Source organism: Saccostrea cucullata, unplaced genomic scaffold (genome assembly GCF_032062105.1).
Source record: "Saccostrea cucullata isolate Sc308-1 unplaced genomic scaffold, CSIRO_AGI_Scuc_v1 ctg229, whole genome shotgun sequence".
Classification (NCBI taxonomy): Eukaryota; Metazoa; Mollusca; class Bivalvia; order Ostreida; family Ostreidae; genus Saccostrea; species Saccostrea cuccullata.
In genome coordinates this window covers 218,053-240,975 of record NW_026928915.1, presented here as the reverse complement: position 1 = coordinate 240,975, position 22,923 = coordinate 218,053, and the positions used below count along the sequence as shown (strand labels likewise).

General features: G+C 34.6%; 1 protein-coding gene across 2 annotated transcripts; it reads left to right on the top strand.

The window, feature by feature from the left end:
• The first annotated feature begins 564 nt into the window (after window positions 1–564).
• Window positions 565–20,814, top strand: LOC134279202 (uncharacterized). 2 transcript variants are annotated; one of them, XM_062761551.1, is made up of 11 exons: window positions 567–658; window positions 956–1,021; window positions 3,255–3,371; window positions 14,805–14,971; window positions 15,194–15,314; window positions 16,461–16,539; window positions 16,722–16,742; window positions 17,061–17,207; window positions 18,868–19,004; window positions 19,628–19,715; window positions 20,414–20,813. In XM_062761551.1, the coding sequence occupies exons 1-11, from the start codon at window positions 635–637 to the stop codon at window positions 20,512–20,514; spliced, it is 1,068 nt and encodes a 355-aa protein (XP_062617535.1). In that variant the 5' UTR covers window positions 567–634; the 3' UTR covers window positions 20,515–20,813. The 2 variants fall into 2 exon arrangements, with proteins under 2 accessions (XP_062617536.1, XP_062617535.1); XM_062761552.1 differs by lacking the exons at window positions 956–1,021; window positions 3,255–3,371 and having other exon boundaries at window positions 565–658; window positions 20,414–20,814.
• Window positions 20,815–22,923: the final 2,109 nt, after the last annotated feature.

Here is a 22,923-nt window from a genome sequence, read left to right as displayed (position 1 = left end):
TAACATTTGAAACATTCGCATCAAATGTCTTGAAATTTTGACCTACACAGAACTAAATACCTACTTTTGAGGAAAGGAAACTTATTCCTACATCCATTTTGCATTCGTTCAAATGTTTGAAATGATTATTAAGTATTTATTTAAGATCATTGTGTTCTGGGGCACATATCATCTTTTTTTTGAAAGTATGGACCAGAGAGAAATATGACGAAACTCGAAAATCCTATTTCGTGGGGTGGGTAGGCTAAAGTTCCAACCTCTTGCAGTATCAACTTTTATACCGCAACAAAAAGTGGGAAGGGGAGAGACAACCTGTCTAGTCTTTCAATGGACATCAGTAATAAAAAGTTACAGCTGGGGGGAGACGTGGAGTAGGGGGCCCCCAACACCACCCACCCTCCCCCTGGTACGTTCCTACATTCATTGTTTGAAAGATGTTCAGAAGATAAACCACCTACACTTATTTGGATTCGAAGCTAAGTCAATAAATGTATTCCCCTTTTTATCGCCATTGAGAACGTAGTAAGTTGAGGGATATAAAATTCCGTCCGCCCTAGAACAAGATTGATATCTTGGCTGTATATAAATATCTTTTCCTTGGTTCGTTACTTCAGTTTCCAACAGGTCTCCAGCCATGAATACAACAATGACCTGCAATGTAAGTATCGTAATACGTGTATTTATTTCTGAAAGATGCACGGCCTATTGATATAACAAATCAAGACTGATTTTTGTCATATTATCATCAATTCTCTGCATGAAATCAACAATTGTTTAATTTAAGTGGGCTTTTTGCTACATGTATGCACCTTTTTTTGAATTCTGGACGATAGTACTAAAAACATACTCATTACATGTAACGTATGAAATGTACCTCTCCTGGTTTTCATAAAGACTAACAAATAATATTTACATATCTAGATTTATATTTATTTTTCTAACTGTATTCTGGTAGCCCTGTTTTAACAACGACTTTCCATCCCACCAAGAACTAGGAGAAATTGAAAAATCCATCATACAGGTAAAAAAAAAATTAATAATGAGAAAAATTAAAGTAATTTTTCATCGAATTTTGTGAATGGAAAAATGTTTATTATTAATTCAACGCCCATTCTCAGCAATAAGGTGCAATTAATGTCGTTCCCTTGTTACTCGATATTTAATAATATAAGAATGTTTTTCAGCACGAGCAAGTAAACATAGGTTATGGTCCGTAAACATCCACAAAAATGAGCAAAATCGGGAAAAGTCTTCCGAGATAAATACGTCTCTGAATTTATGAAAACAATACATACGTTACTGTCGCCAAATCCGTATTTCAAAAATAAAACATAATTGAAAAACTCAAATCTAATAAACGTGTATTTTTATGCACAGAAATTTACTGCACACCATATGAGAGTAAAAAATAATTATAAAAGTAAAACATAAATCACATGTAAATGGCAAATATTTTGCAGCATGTCGTTGTCGCCCAGTTGTTTGATACCTACGTAACGCCATCATATAACTGAGCTTGTAAATTATGTTTATGCAAATATATTTTCATTTTCAAGAAAATCAAACAGTAGACACCTTGTACTATCTTGTAAAATTTATCTGATATTTACTTTCCTTGAAATATTTTCAAACGACTTATATGCATTATAAAACTTCGTCGGTTGTATTTTCGCAAATACATACGTTATACATCTTTCTAAAAGTATATAAATGTGTTAGGCCCTATTAATGGTGCTTATATGATTAGGAAATGGTTCATATTTTTTATTGCATACACATTTTTAAATCATTCTCAACATTTGAAAAATGTACAGTGTATTAACTTACCGGAATTTACATACGTTACCAATACTTACGTTACTGAAAGAATATTACGCATATTCTTGTATCACGTGTTTTCCACATGATGTACCTCATTACTTGATGTTTAAAGTAAGAAAATCATGGTTGTAAATACAGATATGCAATAAATATCAATGTAGTACATGCATATCAGTAAATCTTAAAGAGCTTCGAAATTTTCGGATACCTACATAACATTCGGTAACGTTGGTATTAACTGAGCCTTAATTTTTCATTTCTTTTCTTTAACTAAAAAAATTAAGGTTTTTATAATGGCAGGAGTTATGTTGACAGTAAGTCTACCATTTCAAATTATAGTTAATCTCGTAAACTTTATTTTCATTATACCTAATACTCTTTTTAATCACTACAAAATCTTTGATCTATTCAGTACTTCTTTGTTTATAAATTTCCCCTAGTTTATTTCAATAGATGACCAAATTTGTTGATAATGGTACAAACACAATTTGATAGTTCTATACCTTAAGAAATAAACACAAAAATTGCAAGATTTTAAACTTTAACCCAACAAATCATATTAAAACTTTTGTCATAGCTAGTAACGTATGTAACGATTTTACGTTACGACAATAACGTAATATTTTATCATTTGTTTTCATATTCTGATTCAGTTATAGTCTGGATTTTCAAAATAGTATGTAAACTTATCCATATGAAGTATTCAAACAGTGTAATCTAATTACGGTTGATAGTTACCAAATTACCTTATTAGATAATACTTACGTTACTTTAGACGTACACAATTCTGAGACCGTATATTATTCTTTAAAAATATTATAATTATGATTGTTTTTAAATTTATTGATTTTTCCATCGTCCACTTATTTCAATTTGATACAGGTCATGTTTTTCATGAAGGCAATTAGAAGTAATAAGTAACGTAACATACTACATTATTCAGTAATTATTAAAAGTGTTCTTCAGTTGTTCTAAAAAAGAGGTTTATTGACTCTTATGCCTTAAAAAGTACAGATTATTTGCCCTTGCATCGAATAAAAATTATATTCCTGCATATAAATGTTTTCTGAAGTAGTCAAAATGCCTTAATCATTGTATTTCCTAAATCAATATACACAGTAACGTATATATTGGGGTGATTTTAAAGAAAAAATGCAATGTATTTCAATTTGTCATAATTTTGTCATCAACACATTGGTGTTATGGATATTTTACCATACAACTCAGAATTATCTGGAGAAAACTTTGCAGGAAAAAAATTGAGCGTATACTCAAGTTGAATTTTACGTCTCTGATATACCGTAATTGCACATTATTACTGAGAATGGGCGTCAAATGAAATTTTAAAAAATGTTCAAGTGAATACGCATACTTGTACATCCTTTAACAGGATGTTGCAGTCTCTGTAAATAAAATTTCATATTTTTCTAAAGGATTTAAACTTGGAGGAGAAGAAATTTACCTTCACTAAAATCAAACACAGCGAAGAGAAAATAGATGGTGATCCGAAGAAATGCATCTGGAGACTTAACTCCATTGAAAGAGTACACGTGAGTAAAATCATTATTTCTCTGGCTGTTCAAATTCCTCTTCATTCCCAGCATGTCAAAATCAGAATTAAGTAATCTTTCTGATTCTCTCAACGGAAAATTGTCATGTGCATGTACAAAATCAGAAAGTTATTTAAATTGTGTGCCAATGGTCTATTTAAAAAGAAAATATTTCAAACAAAAATAAACAAACAAAATATTTTGCATGAAGAATAACAAAACGTATGTACTTTTTGTAGCCCAAAAGAACGATCGAACATAAAATTTGGAATCGAAGAAAAAACTGTCTCGCCCTATTACTAAGTATTCTAAAGAGAAACAAGGGCTCCAAACATGTTTCATTTGGGGTTTTTTTCCCCCAAAAAATTACTGTAGTACACTATAAGAAATTTACGCCGATTTCCTGCATAAGATGTTTAAACACTGGTCACCTGGGACTGCTTTGAACAAATGAGCACAAAGAAATATAACATTTCGAAAAAAGAAAAGACAAAAGAGCTTATCGACCCTCATATTAGTCAAATCTCAGCCATTATAAGATTTTTATTATGCGCCCGAATTTATTCGGGGCGCATATTGTTTTTGTCCTGTCTGTCTGTTTGTCTGTCTGTTGTCAACTTTAACCTTCGCCATATCTTTTGAAAAGTGAGAGATAGGGACTTCACATTTGGTATGCATACTCCACTAATTAAGCACTTTCAACCGACACTAAGGTCAATGACGTTGTGCCCTTGACTGTGACCTATATGCTAAAAATAGCTTTTTTCGAATTTTCACAATAACTTTTGAACCTTGAGAGATAGAGACTTCATATTTGGTATGTATACTCCACTAATTAAGCACTTTCAACTGACAACAAGGACAACTAGTGCTAATTGTAACGGGGACCGTTACAGATGTTCCCCAAACGCTCCCCAAATCCCTTTTGGTGCAATATTTCCTGTAAGCTTCATTAAATAAGACAAACTCTATGCATTTGAGACTTTAACAACATTTACCCAGAAGTGTACCAAGTTCATTCAAATTTTAGCATTACACGCGTGCGCATGTTAATGCATGTGCATAATGACCATATCATCTTGTCTACACAATCTATATATTAAATATACTAAATATTAAGATATTTAATCCAAAAGTATTAAAAAATATGCTCATTCAAGTGTATTTTTGATTTTACTCATTTCACGTGCATGCACGTGCATACTTGAGCATGATGACCATACCTTCTTGTAGAAGTCTGTTACATCTATCTATGCTCTAAATCCCACTCCGTTTGGCTGAAAACCAAGGGAGTTATAGCTGTTTAAAGTTTCAGCCAATCAGATTGCAGCGCACGTACACGCACGTGTATGCATGTGCATGGTGACATGCCTTCTTGTAGGAATCCATTATATCTATCTATGTTCCAAATCCCATCCTGATTGGTTGAAAACCAAGGGAGTTATAGCTATCTAAAGTTTAAGCCAATCAGATTGCAGCGCACGTGCATGCACGTGCTTTTATAATTGTTATACATCATGTTGTAGGATATCCTAATGCATGGCTATGTTCAAAATTTCAAAGGATTTTGTCAAAAAACAAGAAAGATATTGAGACTTTAGTTTCAGCCAATCAGAGCGCAGCGCACGTGCATGCGCGTGAGATCTTGCTATTTTGACCATGTCATCATGTATATGCTACTAATATATCCTCACATTATGAGTTTCAAAGCATTTCATGAAAAAATAGAAAAGTTGCGACTATATCTATTATATTGGTCATTTCTCGTGTTGCACGTGCGCGCTCTTGCAAGCACGTGCGCGCAAAATGACCTTGATTCCGCAAATCTACATAACATGTCTACTGACCCTAAAAAGGTTTTACCTACATCGGACGAACAGTTTACAAGATCATTCCCGGACAAAAAAGTACCCAGGAAGAAGAAGAAGAAAAATAATAATAACTAGTGCTAATTGTAACGGGAACCGTTACAGATGTTCCCCAAACGCTCCCCAACTCCCTTCTCGTGCCATATTCCCTGTAAGTTTCATTAAAGAAGGCAAAATCTATGCATTTAAGACGTAAACAACGTTTTCCCAAAAGTATACCAAGTATTTCAAATTTAAGCAATGCAGGCGTGCGCATGTGATTGCATGAGCGTTATGACGATATCATCTTGTCTACACTATTTTACTCATTTGCACGTGCACGCACGTGCATGATGACCATACCTTCTTGTAGGAGTCCATTATGTATCTCTATGTTCTTAATCCCATCCTGTTTGGTTGAAAAACAAGGGAGTTATAGTCATTTAAAGTTTAAGCCAATCAGATTGCAGCGCACGTGCATGCGCGTATTTTCATGACAATTATTATATATCATATTGTAGGACATCTTAAAGTATGCTTATGCTTTAAATTTCGAAGCATTTTGTAAAAAAACAGAAAAGATATTGAGATTTTTGTTTCAGCCAATCATAGCAAAGCGCACGTGCACGCACGTGCATGCATGTGAATGGTGACTATACCGTCTTGTAGGAGTCCTTTATGTCTATCTATGTTGTAAATCCCATGCTGTTTGGTTGAAAACCAAGGGAGTTATACTCATTTAAAGTTTCAGCCAATCAGATTGCAGCGCATGTGCATGCGCGTGATTTCATGAAAAATTTTATATATCATATTGTAGTACATCCTAATGCATGTCTATGTTAGAAATTTCAAAGCATTTCATCATAAAACAAAAAAGATATTGAGATTTCTGTTTCAGCCAATCAGAGCAAAGCGCACGTGCATGCGCGTGAGTTCATGCACATTTGACCATGTCATCTTATCTACACATCTTATATATCTTTATATAATGAGTTTCAAAACATTTTATCAAAAAATATAAAAGTTACAACCATATTAAATATATCAGTCATTTTACTCATTGCACGCGCCCGCACGTGCATGCGAATGCGCGCAAAATGACTTTCGTTCGGCACATCTACACAACATCCCTACTAACCCTAAAAGGGTTTTAACTTAGTTTGGTGAACAGTTTCTGAGAACACTTCCGGACAAAAAAAGTACCGGAGAAGAAATAAGAAGAAAAAAGAATAATAATAATAATAATAATAATAATAAGAAACAGAGTAAAAACAATATGTTCCCCAACTTCGTTTGGGGAACATAACTAGTGCTAATTGTAACGGGGACCGTTACAGATGTTCCCCAAACGCTCCCCAACTACCTTTTGGTGCCATATTCCCTGTAAGCTTCATTAAATAAGACAAACTCTATGCATCTGAGATTTTAACAACATTTACAAAGAAGTGTACAAAAATCATTTAAACTTTAGCATTGCACGCGTGCACATGTGAATGCATTTGCGTCATGACCATATCATCTTGTCTACACAATCTATATTTTTAATACACTGAATATTAAAGTATTTAATCCAAAATTATTTAAAAAATACACTCATTCAAGTGTATGTTTGATTTTACTCATTTCACGTGCACGCACGTGTATACATGAGCATGGTGACCATACCTTCTTGTAGAAGTCCATTACATCTATCTATGTTCTACATTCCACCCCGTTTGGGTGAAAACTAAGGGAGTTATAGCTGTTTAAACTTTCAGCCAATCAGATTGCAGCACATGTACACGCATGTGTATGCATGTGTATGCATGTGTATGCATGTGCATGGTGACCATACCTACTTGTAGAAGTCCATTATATCTATCTATGTTCCAAATCCCATCCTGTTTGGTTGAAAACCAAGGGAGTTATAGCTGTTTAAAGTTTCAGCCAATCAGATTGCAACGCACGTGCATGCACGTGTTTTCATGATAATGCATGGCTATGTTCAAAATTTCAAAGGATTTCATCAAACAACAAGAAAGATATTGAGACTTTAGTTGCAGCCAATCAGAGCGAAGTGCACGTGCATGCGCGTGAGATCTTGCTATTTTCACCATGTCGTCATGTCTATACTACTAATATATCCTCACATTATGAGTTTCAAAGCATTTCATCTAAAAATAGAACAGTTGTGGCTATATCTACTATATTGGTCATTTCACGTGTTGCACGTGCACGCTCTTGCAAGCACGTGCGCGCAAAATGACCTTGATTCCGCAAATCTACATAACATGTCTACTAACCCTAAAAAGGTTTTACCTACATCGGACGAACAGTTTACAAGATCATTCCCGGACAAAAAAGTTCCAGGAAGAAGAAGAAGAAAAATAATAATAATAATAATAATAAGAAACACAGTAAAAACAATATGTTCCCCAACTTCGTTTGGGGAACATAACTAGAAAGTCTGCTATTGCAAGCAATAGCATATGTCGCCCCGTACTGGACAAGGCTTTCATTTTTATCATCACTAAAACAATGGTCCATTAGCTAAGCTTGGACAACCATCGAGTCGTATCAGTCCTTTCCTTTGGAAACGGAAGACCTTAATTGGGTACATCCCACTAATTATTTTAAGAATCGGTAGGAGAAGAAAGTAGTACAGGAAAAAATTACAAGTTCCTAAATTTGCAGACTTGCATAAAAGAAATTGGGCAGATGTACTGAACTGAGCCTCATACTTGTTAATTGGCAGTATCTTTCCTACCAAAAAGGCTTGGCAAATGTAATTTATTAAGAAGATCAGCCGAATTAGTTTGTGTATTATAACACTAGTGAGAACTCTGTAATTTCCCTACTCAGTTTAGCGGAATCATGAACATTTTCGGCGAGATGAATGTTTTGTTTACAGTAGTGATCAAGGCTTCGCGCACCTGTAGGAGCGGATCCCAGTATTTATGAATGAATAAAAACTATGGAAATAACGTACCAATTTTCTAATTTATACTTGCACTATCTAATGAAATTAATAATATACAAGTAATAGATATACAAAAAAAAACGCGAAATGCTAATAAATGCAGCTGACAATCGTTATTTTTTTATATAGATAAAATAAAATAATTATAAAATCTAGAGACAAGACAGAAGAAGAATGAATGTTGGCAAACTATCAAATCACATCAGGAGAACTTAATTTTATGAATGAAACTTTTAAAACGTTACTTGTAAGTTGTATATGTTATATCTGTGTATTCTACCTGGCAGTGCGCTTCAAAAGGGGGGGGGGTCGTCTTGAACATGGTACCTTACGTTTGAACGGTAAGGGCTAGGGCTTTCGTATTTCAAATATGTAATCCTTGTGAAAAGAACTTTTATTGGACACGAAGAAATTTGACCCTTTGACCTAGACCTTGGAGAACACAGGTGTACATCTTAACCTTTTTTTCTGTTTCGTTTCTATGACAACTGTGAGCGACTCGTTACAATTATTTTAAAAGTAGAAATCACTTTGACACATTGCAAGGAATTAACATTGAAAGTTTCAAAACGATTGCTTGAGTAGTTATTGAGAAAATCGAAATTAAAGAATTTTAACATTCCCCTGGTTTCCATGGCAATAATCGATTATTTGAAAATTTTAAATGCAAATCGCACAACTACAGATATTAATCATTAGAATAGAAAAAGTTTCATGACGAACGTTTAAGGGACCAGAGAGAACACTCGCGGACAAAATTCGTCGCTTTTTACAGGTTTCCATGGCAACGGTAGACATATTGGAACTGAACGACCTCACTGCACAACTACAACCAGTGATCGTCCTTTGAGGAAAGTTTCAGGAAGATTGTCCCAGCCATCTCCGAGAAACAGCCTGGATAAAAAAAACATGCGTACAATATCAATATGTCGTCCCCGACTTCGTTCGGGGCGACATAATAATAATAAGAAACAGAGTAAAAACAATATGTTCCCCAACTTCGTTTGGGGAACATAATAATTGTGTGGCCTTGACCGAGACCCATTTGCTAAAAATTGCTTTTTAGAACTTTGTTGCCACCGGGCGCATAGTGTTTCACAAACACATCTTGTTTCCCCTTAAAAACACATGAAACTAGTGCTAATTGTAACGGGGACCGTTACAGATGTTCCCCAAACGCTCCCCATCTCCCTTTTGGTGCCATATTCCCTGTTAGCTTCATTAAATAAGACAAACTTTATGCATTTGAGACTTTAACAACGTTTACCCAGAAGGGTACCAAGTTCATTCAAATTTTAGCATTGCACGCGTGCGCATATGAAAGTATTTAATTCAAAAGTATTAAAAAATAGGCTCATTCAAGTGTATTTTTGGTTTTACTCATTTCACGTGCACGCACGTGCATACATGAGCATGGTAACATACTCTTGTAGAAGTCCATTACATCTATCTATGTTCTAAATCCCACCCCGTTTGATTGAAAACCAAAGGGAGTTCTAGTTGATTAAAGTTTCAGCCAATCAGATTGCAGCGTACGTTCACGCACGTGTTTTGATGTGCATGGTGATCATACCTTCTTGTAGAAGTCCATTATATCTATCAATGTTCCAAATCTCATCCTGTTTGGTTGAAAATTAAAGGAGTTATAGCTATTTAAAGTTTCAGCCAATCAGATTGCAGCGCACGTACACGCACGTGTATGGATGTGCATGGTGACCATACCTTCTTGTAGAAGTCTATTATATCTATCTATGTTCCAAATCCCATCCTGTTTGGTTGAAAACCAAGGGAGTTACAGCTATTTAAAGTTTCAGCCAATCAGATTGCAGCACACGTGCATGCACGTGTTTTCTTGATAATTGCTATATATCGTGTTGTAGGATATCCTAATGCATGGCTATGTTCAAAATTTCAAAGGATTTCATCAAAAACCAAGAAAGATATTGAGACTTTAGTTTCAGCCAATCAGAGCGAAGCGCACGTGCATGCGCGTGAGATCTTGCTATTTTGCCCATGTCATATTGTCTATGCTACTACTATATCCTTATATTATGAGTTTCAAAGCATTTCATCAAAACAGTAAAGATTTACGTCTATATCAATTAAATCGGTAATTTCACGTGTTGCTCGTGCGCGCTCTTGCAAGCACGTGCACACAAAATGGCATGTTGACAATGTCATATTATCTACATTTATAATATGTCTACATATTCTAAATATCAAAGCATTACATCGAAAAATGTAAAAGTTACGGCAATTTCAAGTATATTGGTCATTTCACGTGTTGCACGTGCGCGCTCTTGCAAGCACGTGCGCGCAAAATGACCTTCGTTCCGCAAATCTACATAACATGCCTACTTACCCTAAAAAGGTTTCCCCTTAATCGGATATGTACTTTACAAGATCATTCGCGGACAAAATTTTCCCGAGAAGAAAAAAAAAAAAATAATAATAACTAGTGCTAATTGTAACGGGGACCGTTACAGATGTTCCCCAAACGCTCCCCATTTCCCTTTTGGTGCCATATTCCCTGTAAGCTTCATTAAATAAAACAAACTTTATGCATTTGAGACTTTAACAAGAAGGGTACCAAGTTCATTCAAATTTTAGCATTGTACGCGTGCGCATGTGAATGCATGTGCGTAATGACCATATCATCTTGTCTACACAATCTATATACTTTAATATACTAAATATAAAAGTAATTAATCCAAAAGTATTAAAAAATACGCTCATTCAATTGTATTTTTGATTTTACTCATTTCACGTGCACGCACGTGCATACATGAACATGGTGACATACCTTCTTGTAGAAGTCCATTACATGTTCTAAATACCACTCCGTTTGGTTGAAAACCAAGGGAGTTATAGCTGTTTAAAGTTTCAGCCAATCAGATCGCAGTGTACGTTCACGCACGTGTATGGATGTGCATTGTGATCAAACCTTCTTGTAGAAGTCTATTATATCTATCTATGTTCCAAATCCCATCCTGTTTGGTTGAAAACCAAGGGAGTTATAGCTATTTAAAGTTTCAGCCAATCAGATTGCAGCGCACGTGCATGCACGTGTTTTCATGAAAATTGTTGTATATCATGTTGTAGGATATCCTAATGCATGGCTATGTTCAAAATTTCAAATGATTTCATCAAAAAACAAGAAAGATATTGAGATTTTAGTTTCAGCCAATCAGAGCGAAGCGCACGTGCATGCGCGTGAGATCTTGCTATTTTGACCATGTCATATTGTCTATGCTACTACTATATCCTTATATAATGAGTTTCAAAGCATTTCATCAAAAAGATAAAAATTTACGCCAATATCAATTAAATCGTTCATTTCACGTGTTGCTCGTGCGCGCTCTTGCAAGCACGTGCACACAAAATGGCATGTTGACAATGTCATCTTATCTACATTGATAATATGTCTATATATTCTAAATATCAAAGCATTACATCGAAAAATGTAAAAGTTACGGCAATTTCAAGTATATTGGTCATTTCACGTGTTGCACGTGCGCGCTCTTGCAAGCACGTGCGCGCAAAATGACCTTCGTTCCGCAAATCTACATAACATGCCCACTTACCCCAAAAAGGTTTCCCCTTAATCGGATGTGTACTTTACAAGATCATTCGCGGACAAAATTTTCCCGAGAAGAAAAATAATAATAATAAGAAACAGAGTAAAAACAAGATGTTCCCCAACTTCGTTTGGGGAACATAATAATAAGAAACAGAGTAAAAACAATATGTTCCCAAACTCCGTTTGGGGAACATAAATAGTTATTTAAAGTTTCAGCCAATCAGATTGCAGCACACGTGCATGCGCGTGATTTCATGATTTTTTTTTCTATATCATTTTGTAGGATACCCTAATGCATGACTATATTTTAAATTTCAAAGAATTTCGTCAAAAAACAAAGGAGATATTGCCATTTAAAGTTTCAGCCAATCAGCTTGCAGCACGCGCACATGCGCATGCTTTCATGAAAATTCTTATATATCATGTGGTAGACCTTCATAATGTAGGACTATGTTCAAAATTTCTAAGGATTATGACATGAAACAAGAAAGTTATTGAGACTTTAATTTCAGCCAATCAGAGCAAAGCGCACGTGCATGCGCGTGAGATCTTGCTATTTTGACCATGCTATCTTGTCTATACTACTAATGTATCCTTACATTAAGAGTTTAAAAAAAAATCATCAAAAAATAGAAAAGTTATGGCAATATCCATTATATTGGTAATTTCACATGTTGCACGTGCGTGCTCTTGCAAGCACGTGCGCGCAAAATGACCTTTGTTTGGCAACTCTACATAACATGCCTACTGACCCTAAAAAGGTTTCACATAAGTCGGATGTGTAGTTTACAAGATCACTCGTGGACAAAATTTTCCCAGGAAGAAGAAAAATAATAATAATAATAATAATAATAATAATAATAATAAGAAACAGAGTAAAAACAATATGTTCCCCAACTTCGTTTGGGGAACATAATTACTAAGTACATTGTACAATTTCGGATTTGTCATGAGAAGTACTATTCCTCAGTGTCATTTGGGTATTCTTAAAGATGTGCGTGCTGAGGTTTTCTTGTCATAGATCCAAGGACTTATAGGCATGTGTAGAGGGTGATATAGGATTCTTTGAGGGAATGAAAACATTAAGAATCTATTTTACGTGCTTTTTTCATCTTAAAGTAGCCCTTGACATTATATATTGATCGATCCTTGTCTATGCACTCATGGAATATCATACTTACTACTGAAGCAATGATCCGCATATGTTTTATCAACAGTCCTTGTATTTTTTCGTAGAATAATTTTTATGCGACCTGATCGATAGATCAAGGACGTACATTGTTTTTGTCCTGTCTGTCTGTCTGTCTGTCTATCTGTCCGGCTGTTTGTTTGTCTGCAAACTTTAACCTTCGCCTTAACTTTTGAACCATGAAAGATAGAGACTTCATATTTTGTATGCATACTCTACTAATTAAGCCCTTTCCAATGATACCAAGGTCAATGACCTTGTGAACTTGACTGTGACTGTGACTGTGGCTTAAAATAGCTTTTTAGCTCACCTGAGCCGAAGGCTCAAGTGAGCTTTTCTGATCACATTTTGTCCGTCGTTCGTCCGTCTGTCCGTCTGTCTGTCTAGCTGTCCGTCCGTCTGTAAACTTATCACATTTTTGACTTCTTCTCAAGAACCACTGGGCCAATTTTGACCAAACTTGGTACAAAGCATCCTTGGGTAAAGGGAAATTTAAATTGTTAAAATGAAGGGTCAAGACCCCTCACAAGGGGAGATAATCAAGAATAGACAAAAATAGGGTGGGGTCGTTAAAAAATCTTCTTCTCAAGAACCACTGGGCCAATAAGGCTGAAACTTATATGGAGGCACCCTGGGATAGTGTAGATTCTAAATTGTTCAAATCATGACCCCCGGGGGTTGGGCGGGGCCACAATGGGGAATCAAAGTTTTACATAGAAATTTATTGGAAAAATCTTTTAAAATCTTCTTCTAAAGAACCACTTGGCCAGAAAAGCAGAAACTCATGTGGAAGCATTGTGGGGTAGTGTAGATTCTAAATTGTTCAAATCATGACCCCTGGGGGTTGGGCGGGGCCACAATGGGGAATCAAAGGTTTACACAGAAATATATAAGAAACATCTTTAAAAATCTTCTTCTCAAGAACCACTGGGCCAGAAAAGCTGAAACTAATGTGGAAGCACCCTAGGGTAGTGTAGATTTTAAATTGTTCAAATCATGATCCCCGGGGGTAGGGCGGGGCCACAATGGGGCATCAATGTTTTACATAGAAATATATAGGAAAAATCTTTGAAAATCGTCTTCTCAAGAACCACTGGGCCAGAAAAGCTGAAACTGATGTGGAAGCACCCTGGGGTAGTGTAGATTCTAAATTGTTCAAATCATGACCCCAGGGGGTAGGGCGGGGCCAGAATATGTATTACAAGGGGGAAATCTGGTAAAGAACAATATGACAAAAGATTTTCAGGTGAGCGATGTGGCCCGTGGGCCTCTTGTTTGAATTTTCACCATAACTTTTGAAACATAGGACATAGAGTCTTCATAATAATTGGTATGTATACTCCACTTATTAATTTCTTTCAAATGACACCAAGGTCAATGACCCTGTGACCTTGTGACTTTTATGCTAAAAATAGTTTTTTTAAACCTTAACCATAACTTTTGAACCATGAGAAATAGAAACTTCATATTTGATACGCATACTCCACTTATCAAGTTCTTTCAAACTGTACCAATGTATATATCAATGACCTTCACATTGACCTATATGTTAATTTTTTTTTTTTCGAACTTTGTTGCCGCCGAGCGCATATTGTTTCTCAAAAAACATCTTGTTTTTCTCTGGGACAGATGTAAATTAGAGTACTGAGTACGTTTTCAGAGAGTAAAAAACTTCTTTTACATTAACAGTGTAAATTGATGATTATAGTAAATCTTCTGAGATTAAGGCGATTGGGTCACAGAGCTTTAATAAGGAAGTAAAATATATACATGTATATATTTTTTTTAAAAAATGTTATCGATAAAATCTTAGTGAATCTACTAAACTCGGTTATCATTTCTCAATATCGATATTTAGTGCGAGGAAAGAGTTAGGACGGAAGTTCATGCAGCCAACATGGAGACCGAAAGAGACGTGTCTTTAGGAGGTTTTATCTGTTCAACAAAAAGGAAGAATGGCTCCTATCTTCATAAATTTGAGGACGTTGATCAAAATGGAGTCCTGTTCAAATCTTTGTCGATCAGGTAACTGCTACAGAATTTGATATCTTTCTCTTCTGTGAGTGGATTAGAATTCTTTGAAAAATACTCTGACATTCTATTTAGGGAAAAATTCGTTAAAGACAGAGTGGGTCACATGTGAATTGTACTATATGGGGATATCTCACGAATGCATCTGACAGTGCTTTTAAAAAATCATTGTTAAATTACTTTTTTGATGAATATAAAATACAAATTTTTTCTTAGAGATGGCGACATCCTTGTATCACTGAACTTTAAGGATGTTTCCGTCTTACCACCAGTCGGTCATGCTGAAGTCATCGATTATTTCCAGAAGAAGGTTACGCTTGACGAGTCCAGTACGATGGTGACTACTTTTAAAACTTAAAAAAAGACTGGTATCTAGAACGGATTAGATTGGTTTGACTAGTATTTTAGAGTACAATTGTACCGATTTATCAGGGGTCAGCGATATGATTTGGACATAATTCGTTACATCTATCAAATTCATCACATGGCTTTTATTGTTATTTCAATATCAGCCAGGGTACTTTTGATGTGGACGCCCGAGTAGGCAGGGGGTTTAGGGGCCGACTTCAAGCCCAAAGTGGGTCCAGGGTAAAACTTGTTCGGAGGGAGGAGGGGGCGAAGCCCCCAGAAGCTAGTGAATTTTCTACAATTTGGATGTACATAATCAATCCTCCTGATCTCATTTCTCTGATACTTTATAAGTTTGTTACGCACCCATATTTGAGGCCTGTTCTGTTTCTGTACAAAATCTCAATATTGAGAATGGATCTGTCCAATATCGCTGTATGATTGGAAAGTCAAAATAAGAATGTAATGCATTTAGAAAAAAAAACCCTCATTTATACTCATGATCAGTAGTAAACAAATTTCCGGGGGAAATCTTGATTTCAGAGAGGACTGGTGCATATAATATCTTTGCCCCCCCCCCCCCCTTAAACTGAATATCTTGGTAATTTTCATGCATTTTTTAACGCTAATCTAAATCTTCATTATTTTTATTTTAAAAATTATTAATTTTACTTAAAACATATTTATGAATTTTAATTACTTATTGCAAAATGATGTATAAAGTTTAAGAGCCATGAAATTATCATTACCCCTTCTCCCCCCCCCCCTTTTTTTTCAAAAATGATGTGGACGTTTTTGCGTACAAACGTACGCCTGGCTACGCGCCTGTCAGCGTGCTCGCTGTAATCCTGTTTTGCTGTTACAGCAATACATACATAATCAGAACCCAGCCATCAAACCTCAGATCCACCTTATTTTTTTTTTAGATATGATGATTATCTTTATAAATAATTACATAAAGATTTGCTATGAAATTATCCCAGTGTTCATTCATCTAAAGAAATTTTAATAAAAATAAACCATGTAAATTAATTATTAAATTTATTTAAAAAAAAAACATTTCAAGCTCTATTATATGCAGAGCTTTCATACTTGTATATCCAATGCAGTTTTACAATTTTTTTTTTCTTGATAGATGATATGCAGACCCAGACCCAAAAGTGAGAAATATGTGTACTTCAAGCTTAAATTTTGTATAAAGAACATTTTAGAAGGTAAAAAAAAAACAACATCACTAATAAATGAATACTAATGCTACATGTATATCAGGAGAAAATATTATCACGATTAATGTACGTTGTGCCCCTAATCAAGAATTAATTGACTTTTTGCTTTAACACATTTTGTGATAGAAATATACAAACTACTGTAGTATTTCAACTCGTCTTTTTTATAGATTGGTCCGAAGAAACTGATGGTAATTATGGCACGTTCTGTAGTATTTTAACTGGATTTTATTGTCAGAGCTAAATAAATTAATTAATTGACAGAGAGTATGTTTCCTATATTTTAATATACTTTGAACATTTCTTAAACACCTTTTTCATCTTTGATGTAACCTTATATTAAATATTTATTTAGGTATTAAATTATTAATCCATTCTCCATTATGTCACTCAAATACTTAACGTCAATATTCTCTCGATAAATGACAAAAATTTCAAATATTATTTAAAAAGTTTCTAAATGTCCCCTTTCTTATGCTCAGCTTATTTTTTGTAAATTTATTTTGTAGAATGCTTGCAAATAATTGTAAAGAATCCAACAGATAGCCCTTATCAGTTGGTAACAGCACTCAGAGTCGCCAATGCTTGCCAATTTCTGATAAATGATGACGGCCACCTTCGACTCTCGAGACTGGATGATTTTAAGAAACGCCAAAGTAAGCCTGGACTGGAAAAAGAGTTCTTCATCATTTCTACCAATCTTCTTGTTTTATCCGAAGTTATTATATTTTTTAATAGGAATTCTTTTTAATTTTTGCGTTCCAGAATTGTTCAAATAATTGTGTAAAAAAAAATTATATTTATAAACACTGGAATTTGATTCCAAAATATTTGTCGGTGAAATGTTGTATGACTTGGTAGGAAGCAATTGAAAGGGGGAAGGCATTGAAATAGGGAAAAATTAAAACTGGAAAAAAAAATTGAAAAGCCAAAAAGGAAAAATAAATTGTTCAAACGCGAAAATTCTTTTTTATGTGAGGGTGCGTTTTTGTGGGGGGGGGGGGTGTTTAAGATGAAACTTCTTTTCAAAATCAATCACTTACCATTCTTTGAATACACTCAACCTGTGTGTTTTGAAAGTGGGGAGAGGGGCTAAACATGCATCCCAAAGTTCAATGCCTTTACTATGTCTATCTTTGCAAAAAATTTGAGAGGCCAGGAAGGTAAGCAACCCCCTCCCATTCCGGTTCCAACGCTTATGATAAAATTTGAAAGGTAGCTTTTTTTGTGGGGATGCACCTTTTTTTTTCAGACATAAGTTTTTCTAAAGGAAATGTTCATATTGAAAGGCCGATCACTCCCCCCCCCCCCCCAGTTTTGGTTGCAGATCTGTCAGATAAGAAAAATATAAGGATGATGCAATGTTTGAGTAAAATATATGGTACTAAAAGAAGTTTTAACCGTCCTCCCCAACCTGCATCCCCTACGAAACAGGATTTTCGAGTTTGGACAATTTTCCTCTTTTTTCAGGTATTAGTTAAAAATTTTTCCACATTTGGCTCCAAACTTTCAAAAACAATGCATGCTACGTCACTGTTAAGGTCAGACGACACGTTCCTCAATTTTATATTTTTTCCCCCAAAAAATTGTCATTGAAAAACTTTAACAATTATTGATTTTTAAGACATTTTGAAGACACTTTAAAAGTCTCAAGATAATAATGATTGTGAATACTTATGCGCCCGAATTTATTCGGAGCGTATATTGTTTTTGTCCTGTCTATCTGTTTATCTGTTTGTCTGTGTGTTTTCAACTTTAACCTTCACCATAACTTTTGAACCGCGAGAGATAAAGACTTCATATTTGGTATGCATACTCAACTAATTAAGCACTCTCAACTGACACCAAGGTCAATGACCCTGTGACCTTAACTGTGACCTATATGCTAAAAATAGCTTTTCTGAACTTTCGCCATAACTTTTGAACCATAGGAGATGGAGACTTTATATTTGGTATGCATACTCCACTAATTAAGTGCTTTCAAATGACACTAAGGACAATGATCGTGTGACCTTTACTGTGACCTATTTGCAACAAATTGCTTTTTAGAACTTTGTTGCCGCCGGGCGCAATAGTGTTTCACAAACACATCTTGTTTTCCATATAGTACAGATATTTGAGGAATGTGTCGTAATATTGATCTTAAAGAACAACTTGTAGGGACATATATTTTATACCGGCAATACGGCAATATCTAGTATTGAAATACGAATTTCCGTATTAAAAATTAATTATATCACTCAATATAATTTTAAAAGGTATACTTTACTCTACTGATAATTATAACACATTGTTGATGTCTTGTGTTACGTTTAGGTGGTCACTTTGTTCGTCACCGGACCGTTAAATGCGAGGACGGTTCCCGTATCTTTAATTTGTATGCATATCAGTCTGTGACGGAAAGTTCCAAGTTCCTGGGATTGGCACCCGATGGTGAAACTATCGACTTAGTGGTTAGTTTTTAAGGAATCAACTAATCATTAAAAGTAAAAAAAAAAAAATTTCCATTATTTGAGATTTATAGAAAAAAATTGAAAAAGTTGATAATTTTATTATGATTAGGAAACTATTTTTAAAAAATCAATGCAGAGAAAGACATAGTTTTACAAAACAGCCAACTGTCTACATATTTCTTGGAGATAATCTGCAAAGCATACAGAATTGAAAGGGAAAAGAATCATGACCATCAAATAAACACTTTTCAACTGAAATTGGTCAGGCTGGTCATAAACCACTATATCAATTTTAACCATACAAATATACCATGCATTAACCCGTAATAAATCCAAAGAGATATTATTATTGAATAAACAATGGTCTGGGGCCATCAAAACCTTCTCTGATTACAAACAAGAAAACACCCCCTTCCCCCCACCCCCCAAAAAGATCAAAACCTTCTCTAATTACAAACAAGAAAACACCCCCATCCCCCACCCCCCAAAAAAGATGAAACTTATCTGAAAGCTTCTTTGTAGAGAGAAGGTTTCAAAATAACACATTTGCTTTTCATCTCTTTGCAAACTTAAAATATTTAATCACAATGCAAAATGTTGATAGTAAAGTTATTTTCTTTAAGGAGGGAAAGAACGATGACGAACATGTTTCATTCAGAAACTATAAATGTAAAGCCTCGGGGTCGATTTTGCGACCTTATAAACAACCTGGTAAGTACCTGGATATATTTAAAACACGTGACTTGTTTTAGATTTTTCATTGGTTAACTTTAACCACGTGATATATCAATCTCTTTTATATACAATGTGTCTAAAGTGTTCACCCTTCAATCTTTTAGCAAAGATTTTTGTGCTTCAATGATTGGGAGCCTAAAATTATTTTCTGTCATTTGATCTCTCTTTCTCTCACTGTTGTTAATCATGTGATGATCATTTCTATTTAAAAAGATAATTTTTTTTCCTTCGCTTAAAAATATTACGACATACCGGCTATATGATGATAGTGCATAATTAAGATAAATACTAGACACTATAACTAAAATGGATATTGGCTATCCCGAATTTCCATTTACATAGGAAATAGGTACAGACACTTGTTTCATATACGGGACATTTCTTAGTTTGGGGGGTACCCCGTATACGTAACAAATGACTGTTGGAATACTAGTATATTGGTCTTTTGCGTGCTTCGTATATTTTTTCTTCAATATTTTTAGATGTGTTTACTGGTTAAGTAGTCATGTATAATGATAAGCAAAAGCTAACAAATCTGTAGATTGTTGGAAAATCATATTTATTTAATATAATTTGAATTTACAAACAAGAATTTCTACATAATTCTATCAACCTTACAATATACATGTATGTTCCTAGGAAATGTAAAAAGTAAAAAATGGTTTCTGTTATAGATAAAGCAGTTTGTTTCATTAACGGCCGATTACAGTTGACGGATTTCGTTGTCTCCGGAACTATTCCGCATCTCGCGGGGCTTCAGGAACTGGACATTTAATTAAAAGACCTGTTTTGGTTTCATCGATGGTGTTAACAAAAAGATTAACTTGATATCGTATTTTGTGAAAACTACATTGTGTGAATGGAGTCTTTTTTTCTTATTTCTTTTCTTATGTTTTTAATAACATTTAATATTTTATTAATTACAATGATGCGGACAAACATGCATTTAGGTATACATATTTGAAATGGCAATACTATATTCTTTAAACAAGACTTTTTTCCCTTCATTTTTTTTAAATTTGTATAACATGTAACAATATCAAAGAATCACTTTGGCCAGTTCTCTATACAGTATTTTATTATCATTGACAGCTGCTTTTTCAATAAAAATGGAACCTACTTTGTCAAATGCAAAATTATTTTGGTAAAAAACCATTCTGATTGATGTCATATAATTTAAGTACTCTGAAGTTGACATTAAAAAGATGCTTTCAAGAGTATCTGATTGACAATATCTACCCGGTATGTGGTTTTTGGAGACCGGGCCCCAAAACCATAAACTGAGAACAGACTTAAGTCAAAATTTCAAATTGATATAACTTTGGAAATAATTTTGATTATAAAATAAAACTTTTAACAAATATTTGAATTGAAGTATTTTACACAGTTGCAAACTTATAAGCTAATACATCGAATGGAACTGAAAATATTAAAAATTAAAATTTTGACTTAAGTCTATTCTCAGTTTATGGTTTTGGGGCCAGGTATTCGACATCCTCAGGATGGGTATTCGAACTATTTATTGGAATTCCCATGGGTACCAATAGCAGACCTTTTTCTGAAATCATTGTCCAAAATATTATACATGAAAAGGAGAAAACACTTACCGTGGCATTTAACTCGAGATTTATATAATTGTCGATGCATTGTCAATAAACAATTGTTATTTCCATTCATTCGATACGATATATCCCTGTGAGCTTCAGATTAAAGATACTACAGAATCTATGTATATATATATATAGAATCTACATATATGAAAAAGACTTTGATGGTAATCTAGCAACCGAGCTTTATGATAAAAGTGATAGCTTTATTTGTTCAAGCGTCAACTTCCCTTACTTAATTTGCAGCAATATATCTCCATCACCTGCATACGGGCTTTGTATCTGTCAGTTAATTCGATATGCAAGAGCATTTTTTAGTATGTGGTGATCAAAAAGTTCGCGATCTATCTCTATATTTACAAAACCACAATTCAGATCAGAATGAAAGTTGGTACACATAGACTCTATAAATAGCATATGTAATGAAATGTTTTGCCCCATGTTTGTGACGTCACAATGTGAAAATGACGTCAATATGTAGGTCATTTGTGACAAAAATGGTTGACTCAGTCGTATTTAAGAAACGTTAAAAGTAAATCTTGGAAATTTCTTTGCAGAAGCTTATAATAATTTGTACCCGGTTTGTGAAAACAAATTAAAGCCTTGCCAGTAGTTTAGTCATTAATTGGATTGATTGTTTAAGTGAAGGATTGATTGATTTATTGTATATTGTTTAACGTCCCTCTCGAGAATTTGTCATTCATATGGAGACGTCACGGTGAAGGGCTTCAAATTTTGACCTTTACTCGGCACTCAGGGGCATTGAGCAGTGAGGGATCTTTATTGTGCCAACGCCTACCGCTGACAAAGGGCCTCGGTTTTTAAGGTCTCATCCGAAGGACCCGCAACTTTCACTTCAAAGTCGCATGGCGAAGGAACATTTACTACCCACTTTTTAGCGACTTAATTCAGTCGCGGCCGAGAATTGAACTCACGACCTCCCGATCACGCAGGCGCTCTACCGACTGAGCTACCATGAACGGTTTTAAGTGAAGGAAGGGTGATGTTAAAAAGTGATGTTTGTTCTGTCGCCAGTGAAACCAAGCTGGGGAAGAGATGTATCCTTTGTTAGGCAATTTGATATGGAAGATCGCCAACTTACAGTTTAAAAAATAGTTTAATATCTTTACTGTAATATAATTTAATAAATCCCTTAAATATCGTTTACTTTAGACATATCAGATAAGATCGGGAAATAAAGGAAAAAGCCGTCGACAAATCGGTGTGTATATAATGACCTAACAATAGTATAAAAATGTCAGTTAGCATTTGACTTAATGATAGATTGTATTTGCTGACAAAGTCATTGAACTAGAACTTAAGAAACTTACGAAATGATTACTTTAAACGAGACAGTTGATATTCTTGTTTCATCAACTTGTTTGTCAATAACTTGCCTCGTTTAAGAAATTGTCCATACGTAGATCATGTTCTTGCGTATCTAATCAACTGAAAGATATAAACCCCCTATGCAAGTGATAAGGGTATATTGCTGTTTAAGTAAGGGAAGTTGTCGATTGAAAAGTTAAAGCCATCACTTTATCATAAAGCTTTGTTGTTGATCTTTTTTCAATAAA

What these genes read in the sequence shown, in the direction of transcription:
- LOC134279202 (XM_062761551.1), top strand. Translation starts at nt 635, where the DNA reads ATGAATACAACAATGACCTGCAAT. An exon ending in ATACAACAATGACCTGCAAT is followed by an intron (nt 659 to 955) that starts GTAAGTATCGTA and finishes GTATTCTGGTAG; the next exon opens with CCCTGTTTTAACAACGACTT. An exon ending in TTGAAAAATCCATCATACAG is followed by an intron (nt 1,022 to 3,254) that starts GTAAAAAAAAAA and finishes ATTTTTCTAAAG; the next exon opens with GATTTAAACTTGGAGGAGAA.